Source organism: Coregonus clupeaformis, chromosome 5 (assembly GCF_020615455.1).
Source record: "Coregonus clupeaformis isolate EN_2021a chromosome 5, ASM2061545v1, whole genome shotgun sequence".
Classification (NCBI taxonomy): domain Eukaryota; kingdom Metazoa; phylum Chordata; class Actinopteri; order Salmoniformes; family Salmonidae; genus Coregonus; species Coregonus clupeaformis.
In genome coordinates this window covers 23421406-23440688 of record NC_059196.1, presented here as the reverse complement: position 1 = coordinate 23440688, position 19283 = coordinate 23421406, and the positions used below count along the sequence as shown (strand labels likewise).

Sequence of the window (19283 nt, the reverse complement as noted above, 5' to 3'; positions counted from 1 at the left end):
TGTCAACTTTAGTCATCTTTAACAATTAAAATGATATTGGCCGGCCAGATAATCTTCCTTATGGTACATCTATTTACATACACCCCCCTGGATCAGAATTGACGGGAAAGAAACCCAGAAGAGCCATGCAGCCAGGCATTTTGTTTCAATAAAAAAGCGGACTAGAGGTATGTAAATCATTGGCCCAAACTGAAAGCGGGATAATATACTCCTCCCACTGAGCTGTTCGTGCGCACTTGTGGTATGGTATCATATTTTAGCCTAAACTCAAATTTAGAGTTTAATTTGGTAAACTAGCCAATGTTACAACTACTAAACCTATGCCTACTATGGGAGAGTGTATTTGTTTTGAGAGCTCTGTTTTTGGCGAAATGACTTTATGCGTAAAATGAAAATTGATCTATTGAAAAAAAAAAAAAAATCATAATGCGTACAAAAACATGCGTAAAGCATAACAATGCCAAAGTGAACCACGAGAGCTGCGTTGAGTCTTACATCGTCCTATTTGATGTAAAGTCAAGGTATCATTTTAAAAGGAGATTATTGCTGACAGAGAGACAGGCAGGTGCTATCACCGAACATCACGACCGTGAAGCAAAAACGACCAAATCAAAACCTAAAGTGAAAGTTCCTCAAAGGGCACATGATGGTGGCGAAGATGGCGAGCTGTGGGGCCGCTTGTCACCTGGATGAAGGGTAAGCATTATAAATACATAGCCAAATAATGCCCAGGTTTAGAGTCTTGCACGTAGCCTAAATACACGAGGTTGCATTCAGACTGACAAAGATGCGAGCGGCAATGTTCTGTATAATCCGGAAAGAGCTGTTTCTTTGTTGTTGTTGCTTGCTACCCTTAGTTGTCAATTTAGTTCTCGATAAAAAAAAAAACACTTAAGACCCAAAATAGTTACAACCATGTAATTTTCTTTAATTGAAAACAGACCCCAAAAGTGAAAGGAGGGGACGCCATGTTCGCTTTGTAGCGCACAAGATGCTGTGTTGTTGACTGATCATAACACAAGCATGCCCATCGCCCAAGCAATATGGCTATACCGCGAGTTACAACTATAGAACGATGTTATTCTGTAGGCCAACCCAAAGAAACAATAATGTTTGGTTTCTCAATAAAAGCGTCTCTTTTAACTTGAAAACAAAAGCACTTGCATGTATTCGACCTACACCACTGCATTTTGTACTGCCATAGTTAGGCTACTTTGTCTTTTTATTTATTTATTTATTTATTTCACCTTTATTTAACCAGGTAAACCAGTTGAGAACAAGTTCTCATTTACAACTGCGACCTGGCCAAGATAAAGCAAAGCAGTGCGATAAAAAATAACAACACATAGTTACATATGGGGTAAACAAAACAAAGTCAAAAATACAACAGAAAATATATATACAGTGTGTGCAAATGTAGCAAGTTATGGAGGTAAATAGGCCATAGTGCAAAATAATTACAATTAGTATTAACACTGGAATGATAGATGTGCAAGAGATTATGTGCAAATAGAGATACTGGGGTGCAAATGAGCAAAATAAATAACAATATGGGGATGAAGTAGTTGGGTGGGCTAATTTCAGATGGGCTGTGTACAGGTGCAGTGATCGGTAAGGTGCTCTGACAACTGATGCTTAAAGTTAGTGAGGGAGATAAGAGTCTCCAGCTTCAGATATTTTTGCAGTTCGTTCCAGTCATTGGCAGCAGAGAACTGGAAGGAATGGCGGCCAAAGGAGGTGTTGGCTTTGGGGATGACCAGTGAGATATACCTGCTGGAGCGCATACTAGGGGTGAGTGTTGCTATGGTGACCAATGAGCTAAGATAAGGCGGGGATTTGCCTAGCAGTGATTTATAGATGACCTGGAGCCAGTGGGTTTGGCGACGCATATGTAGTGAGGACCAGCCAACAAGAGCGTACAGGTCACAGTGGTGGGTAGTATATGGGGCTTTGGTGACAAAACGGATGGCACTGTGGTAGACTACATCCAATTTGCTGAGTAGAGTGTTGGAGGCTATTTTGTAAATTACATCGCCGAAATCAAGGATCGGTAGGATTGTCAGTTTAATGAGGGCATGTCTGGCAGCATGAGTGAAGGATGCTTTGTTGCGAAATAGGAAGCCGATTCTAGATTTAACTTTGGATTGGAGATGCTTCATGTGAGTCTGGAAGGATAGTTTACAGTCTAACCAGACACCTAGGTATTTGTAGTTGTCCACATACTCTAGGTCAGACCCGCCGAGAGTAGTGATTCTGGTCGGGTGGGCGGGTGCCAGCAGCGTTCGATTGAAGAGCATGCATTTAGTTTTACTAGTGTTTAAGAGCAGTTGGAGGCTACGGAAGGAGTGTTGTATGGCATTGAAGCTCATTTGGAGGTTTGTTAACACAGTGTCCAATGAAGGGCCAGATGTATACAAAATGGTGTCGTCTGCGTAGAGGTGGATCTGAGAGTCACCAGCAGCAAGATCGACATGTCTCAAGTTACATTGTTTCAGCTGTTTAAAAGCGTGCAAACCAGGTCGTTCTTCATTAGACACCTGCCATGTGAAAGTGCTTGAATATTGTAAAGGGAAACTAGCTTTGTTGTTAAATGTATAGGAGCATCTATGTACCAAAAGGTTGCTATAGAATAATGTTGAATCCCAATGACTATTGGGACTTTTTCCAGTGAAGCTTGATAGTCAAGGACTTTTTTTTTTTTTACCAATATGACTTCTGTAACCACAATGTTACTACAATCTTGGTAATGTTTTATACCGTAAAATGTAGTTGTATAAATGCAGAAAACGTTCTACATTGTCTCCTTTGTGTAGTAAATAATGAATCATGTTTGTGTGGTGAGTAACCATGAACCCCAGGGCAGTTAAAGGTGAGAGATGTGAAACTGGTGACTTATATCTACTTTGTGCATGACACAAGTAATTTTTCCAACAATTGTTTACAGACAGATTATTTCACTTATAATTCACTGTATCACAATTCCTTTGGGTCAGAAGTTTACATACACTAAGTTGACTGTGCCTTTAAACAGCTTGAAAAATTCCAGAAAATGATGTCATGGCTTTAGAAGCTTCTGATAGGCTAATTGACATCATTTGAGTCAATTGGAGGTATACCTGTGGATGTATTTTAAGGCCTACCTTCAAACTCAGTGCCTCTTTGCTTGACATCATGGGAAAATCTAAAGAAATCAGCCAAGACCTCAGAAAAACATTGTAGACCTCCACAAGTGTAGTTCATCCTTGGGAGCAATTTCCAAATGCCTGAAGGTACCACGTTCATCTGTACAAACAATAATATGCAAGTATAAACACTATGGGACCACGCAGCCGTCATACCGCTCAGGAAGGAGACACGCTCTGTCTCCTAGAGATGAACGTACTTTGGAGCGAAAAGTGCAAATCAATCCCAGAACAACAGCAAAGGACCTTGTGAAGATGCTGGAGGAAACAGGTACAAAGTATCTATATCCACAATAAAAGGTGTCCTATATCGTCATAACCTGAAAGGCCGCTCAGCAAGGAAGAAGCCACTGCTCCAAAACCGCCATAAAAAAGCCAGACTACGGTTTGCAACTGCACATGGGGACAAAGATCGTACTTTTTGGAGAAATGTCCTCTGGTCTGATGAAACAAAAATAGAACTGTTTGGCCATAATGACCATCATTATCTTTGGAGGAAAAAGGGGGTAGCTTGCAAGCCAAAGAACACCATCCCAACCGTGAAGCACGGGGGTGGCAGCATCATGCTGTGGGGGTGCTTTGCTGCAGGAGGGACTGGTGCACTTCACAAAGTAGATGGCATCACGAGGAAGGAAAATTATGTGGATATATCTGTCAGGAAGTTAAAGCTTGGTCGCAAATGGGTCTTGACCCATTGACCCCAAGCATACTTCCAAAGTTGTGGCAAAATGGCTTAAGGACAACAAAGTCAAGGTGTTGGAGTGGCCATCACAAAGCCCTGACCTCAATCCTATAGAACATTTGTGGGCAGAACTGAAAAAGCGTGTTTGAGCAAGGAGGCCTACAAACCTGACTCAGTTACACCAGCTCTGTCAGGAGGAATGGGGTAAAAGTCACCCAACTTATTGTGGGAAGCTTGTGGAAGGCTACGCGAAACATTTGACCCAAGTTAAACAATTTAAAGCAATGCTACCAAATACTAATTGAGTGTATGTAAACTTCTGACCCACTGGGAATGTGATGAAATAAATAAAAGCTGAAATAAATAATTCTCTCTACTATTATTCTGACATTTCACATTCTTAAAATAAAGTGGTGATCCTAACTGACCTAAGACAGGGAATCTTTACTAGGATTAAATGTCAGGAATTGTGAAAAACTGAGTTTAAATGTATTTGGCTAAGGTGTATGTAAACTTCCGACTTCAACTGTAGATATTCAATTATACTGAACAAAAATATAAACGCAACATGTAAAGTGTTGGTCGCATGCTTCATGAGCTGAAATAAAAGTTCCCAGAACATTTTCATTCACACAAAAAGCTTATTTCTCTCAACTTTTGTGCACAAATATGTTTACATCCCTGTTAGTGAGCATTTCTCCTTTGCCAAGATCCACCGGACAGGTGTGGCATATCAAGAAGATGATTAAACAGCATGATCATTACACAGGTGCACCTTGTCCTGGGGACAATAAAAGGCCACTCTAAAATGTGCAGTTTTGTCACACAACACAATGCCACATATGTCTCAAGTTTTGAGGGAGCGTGCAATTGGCATGCTGACTGCAGGAATGTCCACCAGAGCTGTTGCCAGAGAATTGAATGTTAATTTCTCTACCATAAGCCGCTCAACCGGCCTCACAACCGCAGACCACGTGTTACCACGCCAGCCCAGGAGCACTACATCTGGCTTCTTCACCTGCAGGATTTTCTGAGACCAGCCACACGGACAGCTGATGAAACTGAGGAGTATTTATGTCTGTAATAAAGCCCTTTTGTGGGGAAAAACTCATTCTGATTGGCTGGGCCTGGCTCCCCAGTGGGTGGGCCTTGCTCCCAAGTGGGTGGGCCTATGCCCAGTTATGTGAAATCCATAGATTAGGGCCTAATTTATTTAAATTGACTGATTTCCTTATATGAACTGTAACTCAGTAAAATTGTTGAAATTGTTGCATGTTGCGTTTATAGTTTTGTTCAGTATACATAAAAATACAATGCACAATACCTGCAGAATATATGAACCCTCATATATTCTGAGGGGTCATATATTCTATAACTTATTGACAGTTTAGTGTATCATTAATGCTGTTGTGACTGATGGTGTGTGATATGTTAACCTACTGAGGTACACAAGGCTAAATTGGAGCTGTGACATAAACTATAACACTAGCACTAACTGACTATTGCCTATCTCTTGTTCACAGGCTTTCAGTGTGTTTATATAAGGCTGTAGGAAACATGCAAAAACTGTTGCCTTATCGCACCACAGAGACACATACAGAGAGAAGAAATAGTGAGAGAGAGAAGAAGGAAGGGGATGGTTGTTTTGTATGAAAATGAGTGGGAGAGAAGTAAGAGATGGTGAGAGGCCAGGGTTGAAGAGAGGGCAAAGAGAAATAAAGAGAAATAGAGGGTAGGAAAATAATAGACAGAGAGATGGATAGAGGCAGAAAGAGGGCAGAGTACATGTGTGAATATGATTGCCATGGAAACCTATAACAGTTGTGTTGTGATACAGAAACCTGTTGGCTGTGTGTACTTTCCTGTACTTCTGTCTGAGGACAATGAGGATGAGGACCACTGGCTTATCAGGTTTCATTCAATCTAAAAGAGAGACAATATTCTAATGATGTCACTACACAGTACTAGAAATAGCCTATGAATTTTGGTCACAATTCAATCATTGTTTTAGGACCTTATCTGCAGGTACAGTGAGTGAAAAAAGTATTTGATCCCCTGCTGATTTTGTACGTTTGCCCACTGACAAAGAAATTATCAGTCTATAATTTTAATGGTAGGTTTATTTGAACAGTGAGAGACAGAATAACAACAAAAAAATCCAGAAAAACGCATGTCAAAAATGTTATGAATTGATTTGCATTTTAATGAGGGAAATAAGTATTTGACCCCTCTGCAAAACATGACATAGTACTTGGTGGCAAAACCCTTGTTGGCAATCACAGAGGTCAGACGTTTCTTGTAGTTGGCCACCAGGTTTGCACACATCTCAGGAGGGATTTTGTCCCACTCCTCTTTGCAGATCTTCTCCAAGTCATTACGGTTTCGAGGCTGACGTTTGGCAACTCAAACCTTCAGCTCCCTCCACAGATTTTCTATGGGATTAAGGTCTGGAGACTGGCTAGGCCACTCCAGGACCTTAATGTGCTTCTTCTTGAGCCACTCCTTTGTTGCCTTGGCCGTGTGTTTTGGGTCATTGTCATGCTGGAATACCCATCCACGACCCATTTTCAATGCCCTGGCTGAGGGAAGGAGGTTCTCACCCAAGATTTGACGATACATGGCCCCGTCCATCGTCCCTTTGATGCGGTGAAGTTGACCTGTCCCCTTAGCAGAAAAACACCCCCAAAGGTAATGTTTCCACCTCCATGTTTGATGGTGGGGATGGTGTTCTTGGGGTCATAGGCAGCATTCCTCCTCCTCCAAACACGGCGAGTTGAGTTGATGCCAAAGAGCTCAATTTTTGTCCCATCTGACCACAACACTTTCACCCAGTTCTCCTCTGAATCATTCAGATGTTCATTGGCAAACTTCAGATGGGCATGTACAGTGGGGAGAACAAGTATTTGATACACTGCCAATTTTGCAGGTTTTCCTACTTACAAAGCATGTAGAGGTCTGTAATTGTTATCATAGGTACACTTCAACTGTGAGAGACGGAATCTAAAACAAGAATCCAGAAAATCACATTGTATGATTTTTAACATTTACATTTACATTTTAGTCATTTAGCAGACGCTCTTATCCAGAGCGACTTACAGTTAGTGAGTGCATACATTATTATTACTTTTTTTTCATACTGGCCCCCCGTGGGAAACAAACCCACAACCCTGGCGTTGCAAACGCCATGCTCTACCAACTGAGCTACATCCATGCCGGCCATTCCCTCCCCTACCCTGGACGACGCTAGGCCAATTGTGCGCCGCCCCATGGGTCTCCCGGTCGCGGCCAGCTACGACAGAGTAATTCATTTGCATTTTATTGCGTGACATAAGTATTTGATCACCTACCAACCAGTAAGAATTCCGGCTCTCACAGACCTGTTAGTTTTTCTTTAAGAAGCCCTCCTGTTCTCCACTCATTACCTGTATTAACTGCACCTGTTTGAACTCGTTACCTGTATAAAAGACACCTGTCCACACACTCAATCAAACAGACTCCAACCTCTCCAAAATGGCCAAGACCAGAGAGCTGTGTAAGGACATCAGGGATAAAATTGTAGACCTGCACAAGGCTGGGATGGGCTACAGGACAATAGGCAAGCAGCTTGGTGAGCAGGCAACAACTGTTGGCGCAATTATTAGAAAATGGAAGAAGTTCAAGATGACGGTCAATCACCCTCGGTCTGGGGCTCCATGCAAGATCTCACCTCGTGGGGCATCAATGATCATGAGGAAGGTGAGGGATCAGCCCAGAACTACACGGCAGGACCTGGTCAATGACCTGAAGAGAGCTGGGACCACAGTCTCAAAGAAAACCATTAGTAACACACTACGCCGTCATGGATTAAAATCCTGCAGCGCACGCAAGGTCCCCCTGCTCAAGCCAGCGCATGTCCAGGCTCGTCTGAAGTTTGCCAATGACCATCTGGATGATCCAGAGGAGGAATGGGAGAAGGTAATGTGGTCTGATGAGACAAAAATAGAGCTTTTTGGTCTAAACTCCACTCACTGTGTTTGGAGGAAGAAGGATGAGTACAACCCCAAGAACACCATCCCAACCGTGAAGCATGGAGGTGGAAACATCATTCTTTGGGGATGCTTTTCTGCAAAGGGGACAGGACGACTGCACCGTATTGAGGGGAGGATGGAATGGGGCCATGTATCGCGAGATCTTGGCCAACAACCTCCTTCCCTCAGTAAGAGCATTGAAGATGGGTTGTGGCTGGGTCTTCCAGCATGACAACCCGAAACACACAGCCAGGGCAACTAAGGAGTGGCTCCGTAAGAAGCATCTCAAGGTCCTGGAGTGGCCTAGCCAGTCTCCAGACCTGAACCCAATAGAACATCTTTGGAGGGAGCTGAAAGTCCGTATTGCCCAGCGACAGCCCCGAAACCTGAAGGATCTGGAGAAGGTCTGTATGGAGGAGTGGGCCAAAATCCCTGCTGCAGTGTGTGCAAACCTGGTCAAGACCTACAGGAAACGTATGATCTCTGTAATTGCAAACAAAGGTTTCTGTACCAAATATTAAGTTCTGCTTTTCTGATGTATCAAATACTTATGTCATGCAATAAAATGCAAATTATTACTTAAAAATCATACAATGTGATTCCGTCTCTCACAGTTGAAGTGTACCTATGATCAAAATTACAGACCTCTACATGCTTTCTAAGTAGGAAAACCTGCAAAATCGGGAGTGTATCAAATACTTGTTCTCCCCACTGTATATGTGCTTTCTTGAGCAGGGGGTCCTTGCGGGCGCTGCAGGATTTCAGTCCTTCACGGCGTAGTGTGTTACCAATTGTTTTCTTGGTGACTATGGTCCCAGCTGCCTTGAGATCATTGACAAGATCCTCCCGTGTAGTTCTGGGCTGATTCCTCACCGTTCTCATGATCATTGCAACTCCACGAGGTGAGATCTTGCATGGAGCCCCAGGCCGAGGGAGATTGACAGTTCTTTTGTGTTTCTTCCATTTGCGAATAATCGCACCTACTGTTGTCACCTTCTCACCAAGCTGCTTGGCGATGGTCTTGTAGCCCATTCCAGCCTTGTGTAGGTCTACAATCTTGTCCCTGACATCCTTGGAGAGCTCTTTGGTCTTGGCCATGGTGGAGAGTTTGGAATCTGATTGATTGATTGCTTCTGTGGACAGGTGTCTTTTATACAGGTAACAAGCTGAGATTAGGAGCACTCCCTTTAAGAGTGTGCTCCTAATCTCAGCTCGTTACCTGTATAAAAGACACCTGGGAGCCAGAAATCTTTCTGATTGAGAGGGGGTCAAATACTTATTTCCCTCATTAAAATGCAAATCAATTCATAACATTTTTGACATGCGTTTTTCTGGATTTTGTTGTTGTTATTCTGTCTCTCACTGTTCAAATAAACCTACCATTAAAATTATAGACTGATAATTTCTTTGTCAGTGGGCAAACGTACAAAATCAGCAGGGGATCAAATACTTTTTTCCCTCACTGTATCATGCCCAGTTATCATGATTAATTACATTCTTATTATCAAAGAGGTTATAAACACATGGTAACTTAGTAAAGTGTTTCTATGTATTCCTCATCTCCTCTGTGGTAAGGCATTAAAGACTACACTTGAGTCAACTCTGGTTTTGATCACCTAACGGTCAGTATTTTTATGATGGTGTAAAATAAAAAATAAAAAAAATACTTTTGACCTAGTTCCCTGCACATGCTGAACGTGTTCTTCTTGTGAGGTTGGCACCATGACGAATGCACTTTCTATTATCGCTAGCTCTACACTGAGTCCCTAGGCGGCAGGCGCCCATAGACGTGTTCAAACAAGTCACAGACTGAATCAACAAGCGACACGCTTTGTCTGCGTCTGAGAGACAACCTCAGGATGATACACATTATTATGGGTTATATAAACCTGTAACACTGCTGACTGCAAAACTCTTCCCTTTGTGTCTTGATCTTAGATCAACTTTTGGTGTTCTCTGATACTGTCTCTTTAAGAACTTACGCTTTAGAATCACAAGCACTATTATCGGGCAGTACCTTTCCATGGCTTTGCAGTACCAGCCGTCCAACAATAGTGTGTAAAACTGGGTCAGGATGTAGGTGGTGGGGGTTCCACACCACACTGGAGGATGGGCTGGTGTCATGAACGTGAGATGTTTGCAGCTTCTCCACTTCCTGTATTTGTGCCTCAGTTGAAGAGCGTGTGTACATCAGAGAGAGGACGTGCAGACACAGATGGGTCTGCAGCTGGACAGTTCAGCTCCACCCCCTCTCCTCCACACCCATAATCCCCTCCCCCACTGGCCCATAAACTGAAGTTGTATTCTCTTAACTCCATTTTGATAACGTCTTGGGATGCCCTTATAATTTCCTTTCTCTTTTAACCTACAGAGATGGAGACATCCCTGCACCTGACCAGAAGGGTGAGGACCGTTCACTCTTTGTTTGTTTGTGCATGACATGTTTTGTTTTGTCTCATGTAGCAAAAAGTCCTGAATGAATGTGATCTGAAATTAGACCAGCAGATGGCAGTCATCACCTGTAAAAATATCTGTGTGTGTGTGTGTATATTGGGCTGATAAAGCAGGCTGTCTGAGAGTAAACGGAGTGGATGTTAGATGAGGCAGAGAGCGATAGGAGGCATATGAGGACACAGATGGAGAGATGTGGGGGAAAGAGATGATGGGAGAGGGAGGGAGAGAGAGCAAGAGATGGAGGGAGAATGGCGCAGTGGTCTAAGTGCTAGCTGTGCCACTAGAGATCCTGGTTCGAATCCAGGCCCTGTCGTAGCCGGCCGCGACTGGGAGATCCATGGGGCGGCGCACAATTGGCCCAGTGTCGTCCAGGGTAGGGGAGGGAATGGCCGGCAGGGATGTTGGTAGAGCATGGCATTTGCAATGCCAGGGTTGTGGGTTCAATTCCCACGGGGGGCCAGTATGAAAAAAATAATAATGTATGCACTAACTGTAAGTTGCTCTGGATGAGAGTGTCTGCTAAATGAGTAAAAATGTAAAAAAAAGAATGAGCTAGAGGGATGGATGTAGAGCAGAGAGAGAGACCTGGGCTGGTTCTCAGTCTGAGATGACAGGCTCCATCTATTAGCTTCCTCTCTGCCATGGCTGTGCACCAGGGCACCAGTTCACTTCACTCTGGCCAGAGTCTCACTTTAGATTAGGTCAGGCATAATCATGTAACCGACAATTATTGACAATAACCATGAAAAAATAATTTCATAATCTTCTTAATACATTCATTTTAAGAGGGGGGATTCAATTTTATTTTCAAGTAGATATAGTTTACCCAGTAGCAGTTTTTTCATTTATACATGAAAAGGGTAAAGTTGGTAATCATTTTACAATGATTTGGGAGGAGAAGCTTCATTTCCAAAAGTAGTCAAAACAATTAGCTTTTGAGAAATGGTTTCACCAAAGCTGTGTTGTATTCAATAGGTATCTCATAGCTTATTTTCAAAGATGCATTAGAAAATCAAAAAAAGATACTAAAATGACAATTATAACAATAACTGTGACCATTTGCATGGCAATGAATTGTTATCCATAATCGTCACAGCCCTACTTTAGATGCACTTACAGTATGAAGCATACAGTTTTATAAGTCATTCTGAATTTCTGAATTAGAGTATCTGCTTCTGTAAATTACTAAAATGTAAGTGCAAACAGTTACAGCTCTGACACAGGTGCCCTCAGCACTATACATAGGAAAACCACAGACATATCACAGAATTACAATATGCTCATATACATACTGTATACAGTGTGCATTCATCTACATTAGTGAGGAATCAGAGTGGAAGTTTCAGATGAGCAATGTGGTGTGATGTGAGTGAAGAGGGTATACACTGATGAGCTCATCATTAGTCACAGTTTGCCAACAGAAGTGCAAAATTGAGATAATGCTGAGTCAAACAATAAATAAAAGGCTCCAAATTGATAACAGTAATAGGCCTATGTTAGGGTAGACATGATTAGAGACTCTCAGATCGCCTTTCTAGGTGTTGTCAGAACGCTCTCAGGGGATGGGCTGGTGTTGTTTGGGGATGGTCCCAAAGAGGGCCAGTCCACTGGGGTTACTGTAAACCTCTCTGCATTATGGGTAAAGTGGAGTGGAAAGATTGAGAGAGGAGAGTTCCTAATCCCCTTACCCAAGACACCTCTAATAAAAGTTCTGTTGTTCCAGGTAATCTGACTGAAAGTGATAACAGTGGCTCAGGTAGGCACACCTTTGCAGTTTGTTTGTATTTTTCTCGTATAGAAATCCTTATAGAGTGAGATTTCATTCAAAGACAAGCCCCCCTCCCGTCCTCTCTGTGAACACTACTCAAACAGAACTCTAATGGTCTCTGAGCTGCATGTAGGCCTATAGACCCCCTCTCAAGTCATGTTTGAACTACCAATCCATTTCCCTCACCCCTCTCTATTTGAAAGTACACTTAGAATGAGAAACGTTTTCAAAGTTCATCCCTCCATGTCTTATGGATTTTTCCGACAGACAATGCAGGGACATCTACAGAGGAAAGTTCTGAAGAAGAGGAGGATGAAGAGGAGGAGGAGGAAGACATCTCTGCTGAGAAAGAAGGAGGTGAGAAAATCACAGCCTCATTTTTTCAGATTCATCAAAATAATTTCCAAACGGTGATGATACACGTTCACACCAGCACCTGGGTTGTGTCTTTGGATCTTTTTAGAAATAATTGAATTCTTTTTTTGTTTGTCCCAACAGAATCAGAGGAGCCTGACGTTGAGGGTTCCAGTAATGGTGAGTGGGAACTAAAACATCAGACACAATGCCTTAGAGTATATCTGCCTTATCATGCCTCTTGGAATGACCTGAGTAGAATTACTGCTCCTCTCCCCCAACTTCCTTCATGAGGAGTAACTTCTCTCTCCACAGAATCAGAGTCGGCTCCTCAACCTGATGCAGAGGTTTCCCTTGCTAAAGGTATCCTCAGTTTGACAAAAGTCATTCTACTATCAAATGTTTAGCTTTTTCCACAAAAGGCCTAGCTATCCTAGATAAAGGATATCGTAATGGTTGAAAGGCTAGAGAGAGGATATCTGGGTGCATTCATAGGTTTATGAAAATGTGTCTGCAAATCATAGTCTGAGAGGTAGAGTATTCCTCAACAGGGAGTGCCTAGTTTGACTTTTGACCTCACCTTTGTCAGATGTGCCCCCCAAGCCATGCTGTGAAAAATGCAAGGCTGTCCAGCAGGTAAGTACATTTGTTTGATTGTGGAATTGAATGATAGTTGCGTAATTAAATCTCAGAGACGTACAGAATGGCTGTAGACTCACTAGAGGAACAGGGGCTAATCTTAGTACCATGTCTGTTTGTCTGTCAGAGTCAAGGCAATGAACTGGTTACTCCCAGGAAGATCTCTAAAGGACGCCTACAGTGAGTGTACCTCTTCTACCTGTAGCCTCGTTCCTTCTCTTTCTCACTCAGCTTCTCCTTCTCTCTCCCTCTTTTTTCTCCATCTCTAAATCTCTTACTCACTTAGTATCTACCTCTTTTTTTTATAAAAAAGAAAATCCCCAAACCACTAATACCTCTCCTGCTGAGTGTCTGTCTGACTGGTATGAGTCTGTCCATCTCTCTGGTTCTGTGTGTCAGGGTGCAGCTGGAGGGAGAGGGGACATATGAGTGCTCTGTCACCGGCCTGGTGTTTGAGGTGTCAGAGAGAGTCCTGATCTGCTACTCGGTCCTGTCCTGGTCCAAGTTCGGCATGTTCCTCAGGGACTCCTGGTGGTTCGCTGGGCCCATCTTCAACGTGGACTGTGTCAACAGCCCCTCATCCATCCTCACCTCCATCCAGTTCCCTCACTCCCTCTGCCTCGCTGATCCCGACAGTGAAATGACCTTCAGTGTCCTGCATATGAAGGACAGCTGTCCGGTGATCGAGCCCTCGGTAGACCACTCTTGCAGCCATGTAAAGTGGCGTGTATCGTCCCTGTCCCCGGTGGGGCCCATTGTCCAGAGCAGCAAGCCTGTAGAGCACCATGGGGTGGTCCTGGTGTATAAAGAACTGGCTCTGAACAACTCCTACTCCTTTCGCATCTACCTGGCCACCAACAACTCCTCCGACATTAAGGTGAGAGGGACACAGAGTGTGTGTGTGGATCATTACTGTAACATGTTACTGAGTCAGAGCAAAGAGGTGAACGTGATCAGAGGGATTGTAATGCCCATTGGCCCGACTTCCTGGCACTCTGTGCCTCTCACACTGTGGTCTCTACTGAGGGAAATCACATCACACTGGAGGTCTGCGGTCTGTTTGTGTGTGTGTGTGTGTGTGTGTGTCTGTGTGTGTGTGTGTGTGTGTGTGTGTGTGTGTGTGTGTGTGTGTGTGTGTGTGTGTGTGGTGATCAAGATGAGTTCATTTGTCACTGTATCAAAGGGCATTGGTGCGTATTAATAAACACAAATGATTGTGTATTGAGTTGTGTATCTGTATCTAGGAACAACTCAGATGGAAACCCCAAACCTCATACATTAGATCTGAAACTAGCCCAGTGGGCAACACTGGTTAAAATGACAATGTTTTGCCAACTGATAGGCTTAGATTGGGATAGTAACACCATGTGATATCAAATATAGACCACAGTGAATATCTACTCTGTGATATTACACCGTCTCTTAGGTCATGTCACCCAGTTCCTGAAATGTGGTTTGATTGCTGGTAATGTGTAGTATCAGTGGCATGTGTATTAGTGTGATAGTAGTATCTGTGGTGAGGGGAATGGCTGAGTGACTGAATAACTGAGCTCAGCAGAGACACATATTTACATTTACATTTTAGTAATTTAGCAGACACTCTTATCCAGAGCGACATTTTTTAAATTTTTATTTTATTTTTTTATACTTGCCCCCCGTGGGAATCAAACCCACAACCCTGGCATTGCAAACGCCATGCTCTATCAACTGAGCTACACCCCTGCCGGCCATTCCCTCCCCTACCCTGGACGACGCTGGGCCAATTGTGCGCCGCCCATGAGTCTCCCGGTCGCGGCCGGCTGCGACAGAGCCTGGATTCGAACCAGGATCTCTAGTGGCACAGTTAGCACTAGAGAGCACACATCAGAGCACTCAGCTTCAGAACAGTCCATTTAACCCTACCTAACTGGCCAGGGAAAGGAGTTGTTGACCGTGGAAAACATCTCCCTCCACGAGCTTCCAGGTTTCCTGAACTGGGAATAGTCATCCCCACCCTTGAATCTCTTGCTTACCTAAAATCACTGGTCCACTTCTATCTATTCCTTTCATTCTTTCACTGTCTCTCTGCCTCTCTTTCTCCTCCTCTACCCCTCACTCTAGGACATAGGGAAGGAGGTGCGTGGCGCAAACAAGCGTTACCTGAAGGTAGAGAAGCCACCCACCTGTAAGTTGGATGAGAGGAGGTACCGCCTCATGAGTGAACCAGAGGGAGACATCAGCCCTGCGGTGAGGGTTCATTCAACCATTACTGCATAACCAGTAAGCACTGACCTATGTAATGTACACTGAGTATACCAAACATTAAGAACACCTTCCTAATATTGAGTTGCACCCCCTTTTGACCTCAGAACAGCCTCAATTCGTCGAGGCATGGACTCTACAAGGTGTCGAAAATGTACCACAGGGATGCTGGCCTATGTTAACGCCAATACTTCCCACAGTTGTGTCAAGTTGGCTGGATGTCATTTGGGTGGTGGACCATTCTTGATACACACAAGGAAACTGTTGAGCGTGAAAAACCCAGCAGCGTTGCAGTTCTTGACACAAACCGATGCGCTTGGCACGTACTACCATACCCTGTTCAAAGGCACTTAAATATTTTGTCTTGTCCATTCACCCTCTGAATGGTACACAATCCATGTCTCAATTGTCTCTAGGCTTAAAAATCCTTCTTTAACCTGTCTCCTCCCATTCATTTACACTGATTTAAGTGGATTTAACAAGTGACATCAATAAGGGATCATAGCTTTCACCTGGATTCACCTGGTCAGTGTATGTCATAGAAAGAGCAGGTGTTCTTAATGTTTTGTATACTCAGTGTATGTACTATGTGCGTTTATTTATATGTCTGTGTTGTGTGTGTATGGTGTCCTGCAGGACTTGCCGTTCACGCTGGCCGTGACTAAATTGAAGGGATATTTTGAGGCGTTCTTTGAGCAGCCCCCTCCCTTCAAGCTCTCCCTCGTAGAGACGGAGTCCGACCAGACTGTGTGGTCAGCCACCATCAGAGAAGGTATGTACACACCTGCTGTGCATCTGTCTGTAATGTGTTGTGGGTTAAGGTGCAGGAGATTAATTTATCTTCCTCTCAGGTGACTGTGTGGACAATACAGTTGAAAAGCCAAAGAAACGGACAGATAGTAAGTTTGTCATTTTTGTTTGCCCCCTCTCAATATTGGCTAATATTGGATATTAAGTTATCTGTACACAAGCAACTTTCATCCAATCATAACAAAGTAGCTTTTGATTGACAGGGATTTTCTCCTCTTCTGTAGACAGGAAGAGAAGCACCAGCACATCAGAGGAAGAGCTGCCCAAAAAAAGACGTAAATGTGCAGATGAGTCAGGTGATGGTTTGAACACATCCATTGTGTCATTTGCCTTTTATTACTGTGGTCTTATTCCTGTTGAGTTGCTGTTCAGTTGGCCTGAAAAAACGCCTAAATGTCTGACATTCCTCTGTTGTCTCCAGACGGAGTACGGACAATGCAGGACCCAAACGTGTCATCCAAGCAGCTGATGCAGGTGGCTAAGCAGCTGGGGAAGGAGTGGAAGCAGGTGGCTATCGGTTGCCTGGACCTGTCCTCCAAAGACCTGGACGATATACAGGCCAGTGAGGAGGATGTCATCATGCAGAGGTACAGTAGATAGATATAGAATCTGCACCCTTAAAACTAAACTTTATATTACTTGCCAGCCATTATTTTGGGGGTTTCTCATTGAAGCATTTCTTTTTTAGATAATGTGACCCTAAATGTGACACTCAACTTTTTTTGCATTGGGTTTCAGGTTTAAGGCGCTGGAGCGCTGGAAGACTGCCAGGCCGAATGGTCAAGCCACTGTCACTCACCTCTTGATGAGTATACAGGAGCTGGATGACCTGCCCAACGAGGTCCACAAGACACTGAAAGGTTAGAGCCACACACACTCACACTCAATCACCTGTCCGCACACACATATTTGTACTAATTCTTGTCTCTTACTAACTTGCACCAATTTCTGTATGTCTCTTTCTGTCTGTTTTCTCCTCAGATATGATGGTCAATAAGGCTGCCAAATGAGATATCTTTGGCCTCCCCAGGTCCCTGCCTTTCCGCAGCCCTGTCGTCAATGAGCCAGAGAGACAATGGGAGAGAGACGTTTGAACTCTTGCCTTGAAGACAGAAATCCCTCTACTTATGCAGTATGGAGTAGTATGAACGTTTCCTCTAGACCAGGGAAGGGCAACTACAGTCCTCAGGGGCCGGAGTGGTGTCACATTATTTCCCCATCCCTAGCAAACACAGCTGATTAAACTAATTGCATTCTAAACTGAAGATCATAATTAGTTTATTATTGGAGTCAGATGTGTTAGCTGGGGCTGGGGCAAAAGTGTGACACCAATCCGGCCCCCGAGGACTGGAGTTGCCCGTCCTTGCTCTAGAGGCTGATCTAAGGTCAGCTTTGCATACCTTCTTCATAAATAGAAGATTTGAGGAGGGTACACTGATCCTAGATCAGAAGCATTATGTGTCTCCTGCCATTGCCTAGGCAGGGCCAGCACCCCAGCCTAGCACTGTCAACCCCTCCCAGCCCAAGAGAATTGGGATTCAATTGCCTTCAACTGAAATGTTTGATTCCTGCAGGCCTGGATGCTGGATCTAGAGAACTTTGTGCCCCGCCTAGTAGTGATGTTTAGTAGTGGGAAACCCTGGCTTTTCACCCCTCCTGTTCTCTCAGGATTACAACAGGAGTTCAACAAAGACACAGAAAGAGAATTGCACCAAAGTTTTAATCACAAATGGTTAATTAACCTGGAATAACGCAGGTTTTATCAAGCTGTAGAGGTACCCCAAACAGCCAGGAGCTGATGCTACAAGCTGCGGTGCAGAGAAGACCTCTTATGTCATAGATGAGTTCTGGGAAATAGGTACCAAATGTGTAGCCAGTAACAGACATGGTGCTGCAGTATGGAAACTGCTATCAAACAGGGCCGTTGTATATTTTGTATTTTGATATTTCTCAATCAAGGCATTGCCACTTATTCATGGATTTGGACCAACCACTCAAGGAGTGTAGCTGTACTTTTAATACAGAGTACATATTTTCTCTGTTTTTTTAAAACTAAACTGTGATTGTTTTTATTTTTGTACAGTTTGTGTTTGTTCGTTTTTATGTGTTATGACCAAATTGAGCCATCAAACTGACAGTGGTGATAGCTAAGCTTCATCTCAGAGAAAATATTGGTAATATTTACTTTTGTTTAGCCTGAATCATGTACATTCTGTAGCCTGGAAATCACGCTCAGTGCATTTGAACATGGTGGGATTGACTGAATTCCAGAAACAACAAATTTAGGATTTTTTGTTTATAAATAGGGCTACTAACTCATTTTAAACACCTTTCAATGGGGATGTCACTGTTGCCGATACTGGGACCCAAATATACCAGGGAGAGTAACAATGATTAACTGTTGAAATTATGAAAGGGAAAACCATGAGTTAAGTTGTATATTGGGTATTGGATGCCATTTGCAAGTGTGTCCATATGTTTACACAGAGTGATCTCTCAGAAAGTCCATCATTAATATTCCAGTCCTTACACGTGCATTTCTGTAATGTTACACCTCAGGTATGGGCCTTTGTAGGGCTCTGGGTATGGTGTCTAAGATTACAAATATTTGACTGAATAAAATAATTTTTTGGAAAGATTGATTTCATTTCTTTAATTGCAAATATTTTTCAGCTAGTAGAGTTAGGCCTACAGCTTGATGGAGGTCTTCATGACTGTTAGTAAACACAAATGTTTCATTAAGTCATAGCCTATGTACCCAGTTCGGTACCGTTACCTTTCTGCGTTGTGTTCTGGTGAGGTGTATGTGGAAGGGAAAGGAATGCTCTGAACACAATTCTGCCCGTTGTCTCTCTTTTAATGACTGCATGGAATGGATACAAATGCAAGGCAAACGTTAATACTGCCGTCTGGACTCTCAAACATAAGTATATTTGCCTCTCATCATGCTTTGAGCAAACTCACATCAACAAAAAAATGCACTGTACAAAATGTACATGTAAATATTTTCAAAAGACTCACATTTAATTTTTATAAACATTGTACACCAATAATTTGCTAATAAGTGTTAAATCATTATTTTAGTGTACTATTATACCCAAGGCATACTAATGAGGCGACAACGCAATTCCTGACATGACTGGCCT

At 43.2% G+C, this 19283-nt stretch overlaps 1 protein-coding gene across 1 annotated transcript; it reads left to right on the top strand.

Annotated features, from left to right (window-relative positions):
- The first annotated feature begins 228 nt into the window (after positions 1–228).
- si:dkeyp-97b10.3 lies at positions 229–18773 on the top strand. Its single transcript, XM_041876064.2, has 16 exons — positions 229–696; positions 10243–10274; positions 12049–12081; positions 12361–12450; positions 12592–12627; positions 12763–12810; positions 13037–13083; positions 13214–13266; positions 13486–13963; positions 15187–15312; positions 15964–16099; positions 16179–16226; positions 16362–16433; positions 16559–16724; positions 16876–16997; positions 17119–18773. Exons 1-16 carry the CDS (start codon positions 644–646, stop codon positions 17145–17147), a joined length of 1569 nt encoding a protein of 522 aa, XP_041731998.1. The 5' UTR covers positions 229–643; the 3' UTR covers positions 17148–18773.
- The last annotated feature ends 510 nt before the right edge of the window (positions 18774–19283 follow it).

Bases quoted from the DNA above. Each gene is read 5' to 3' on its own strand.
- si:dkeyp-97b10.3 (XM_041876064.2), top strand. From the start codon at position 644: ATGATGGTGGCGAAGATGGCGAGCTGTGGGGCCGCTTGTCACCTGGAT. The intron at 13,084-13,213 runs GTAAGTACATTT...TTTGTCTGTCAG, and splicing joins AATGCAAGGCTGTCCAGCAG to AGTCAAGGCAATGAACTGGT. The intron at 16,725-16,875 runs GTACAGTAGATA...ATTGGGTTTCAG, and splicing joins GAGGATGTCATCATGCAGAG to GTTTAAGGCGCTGGAGCGCT.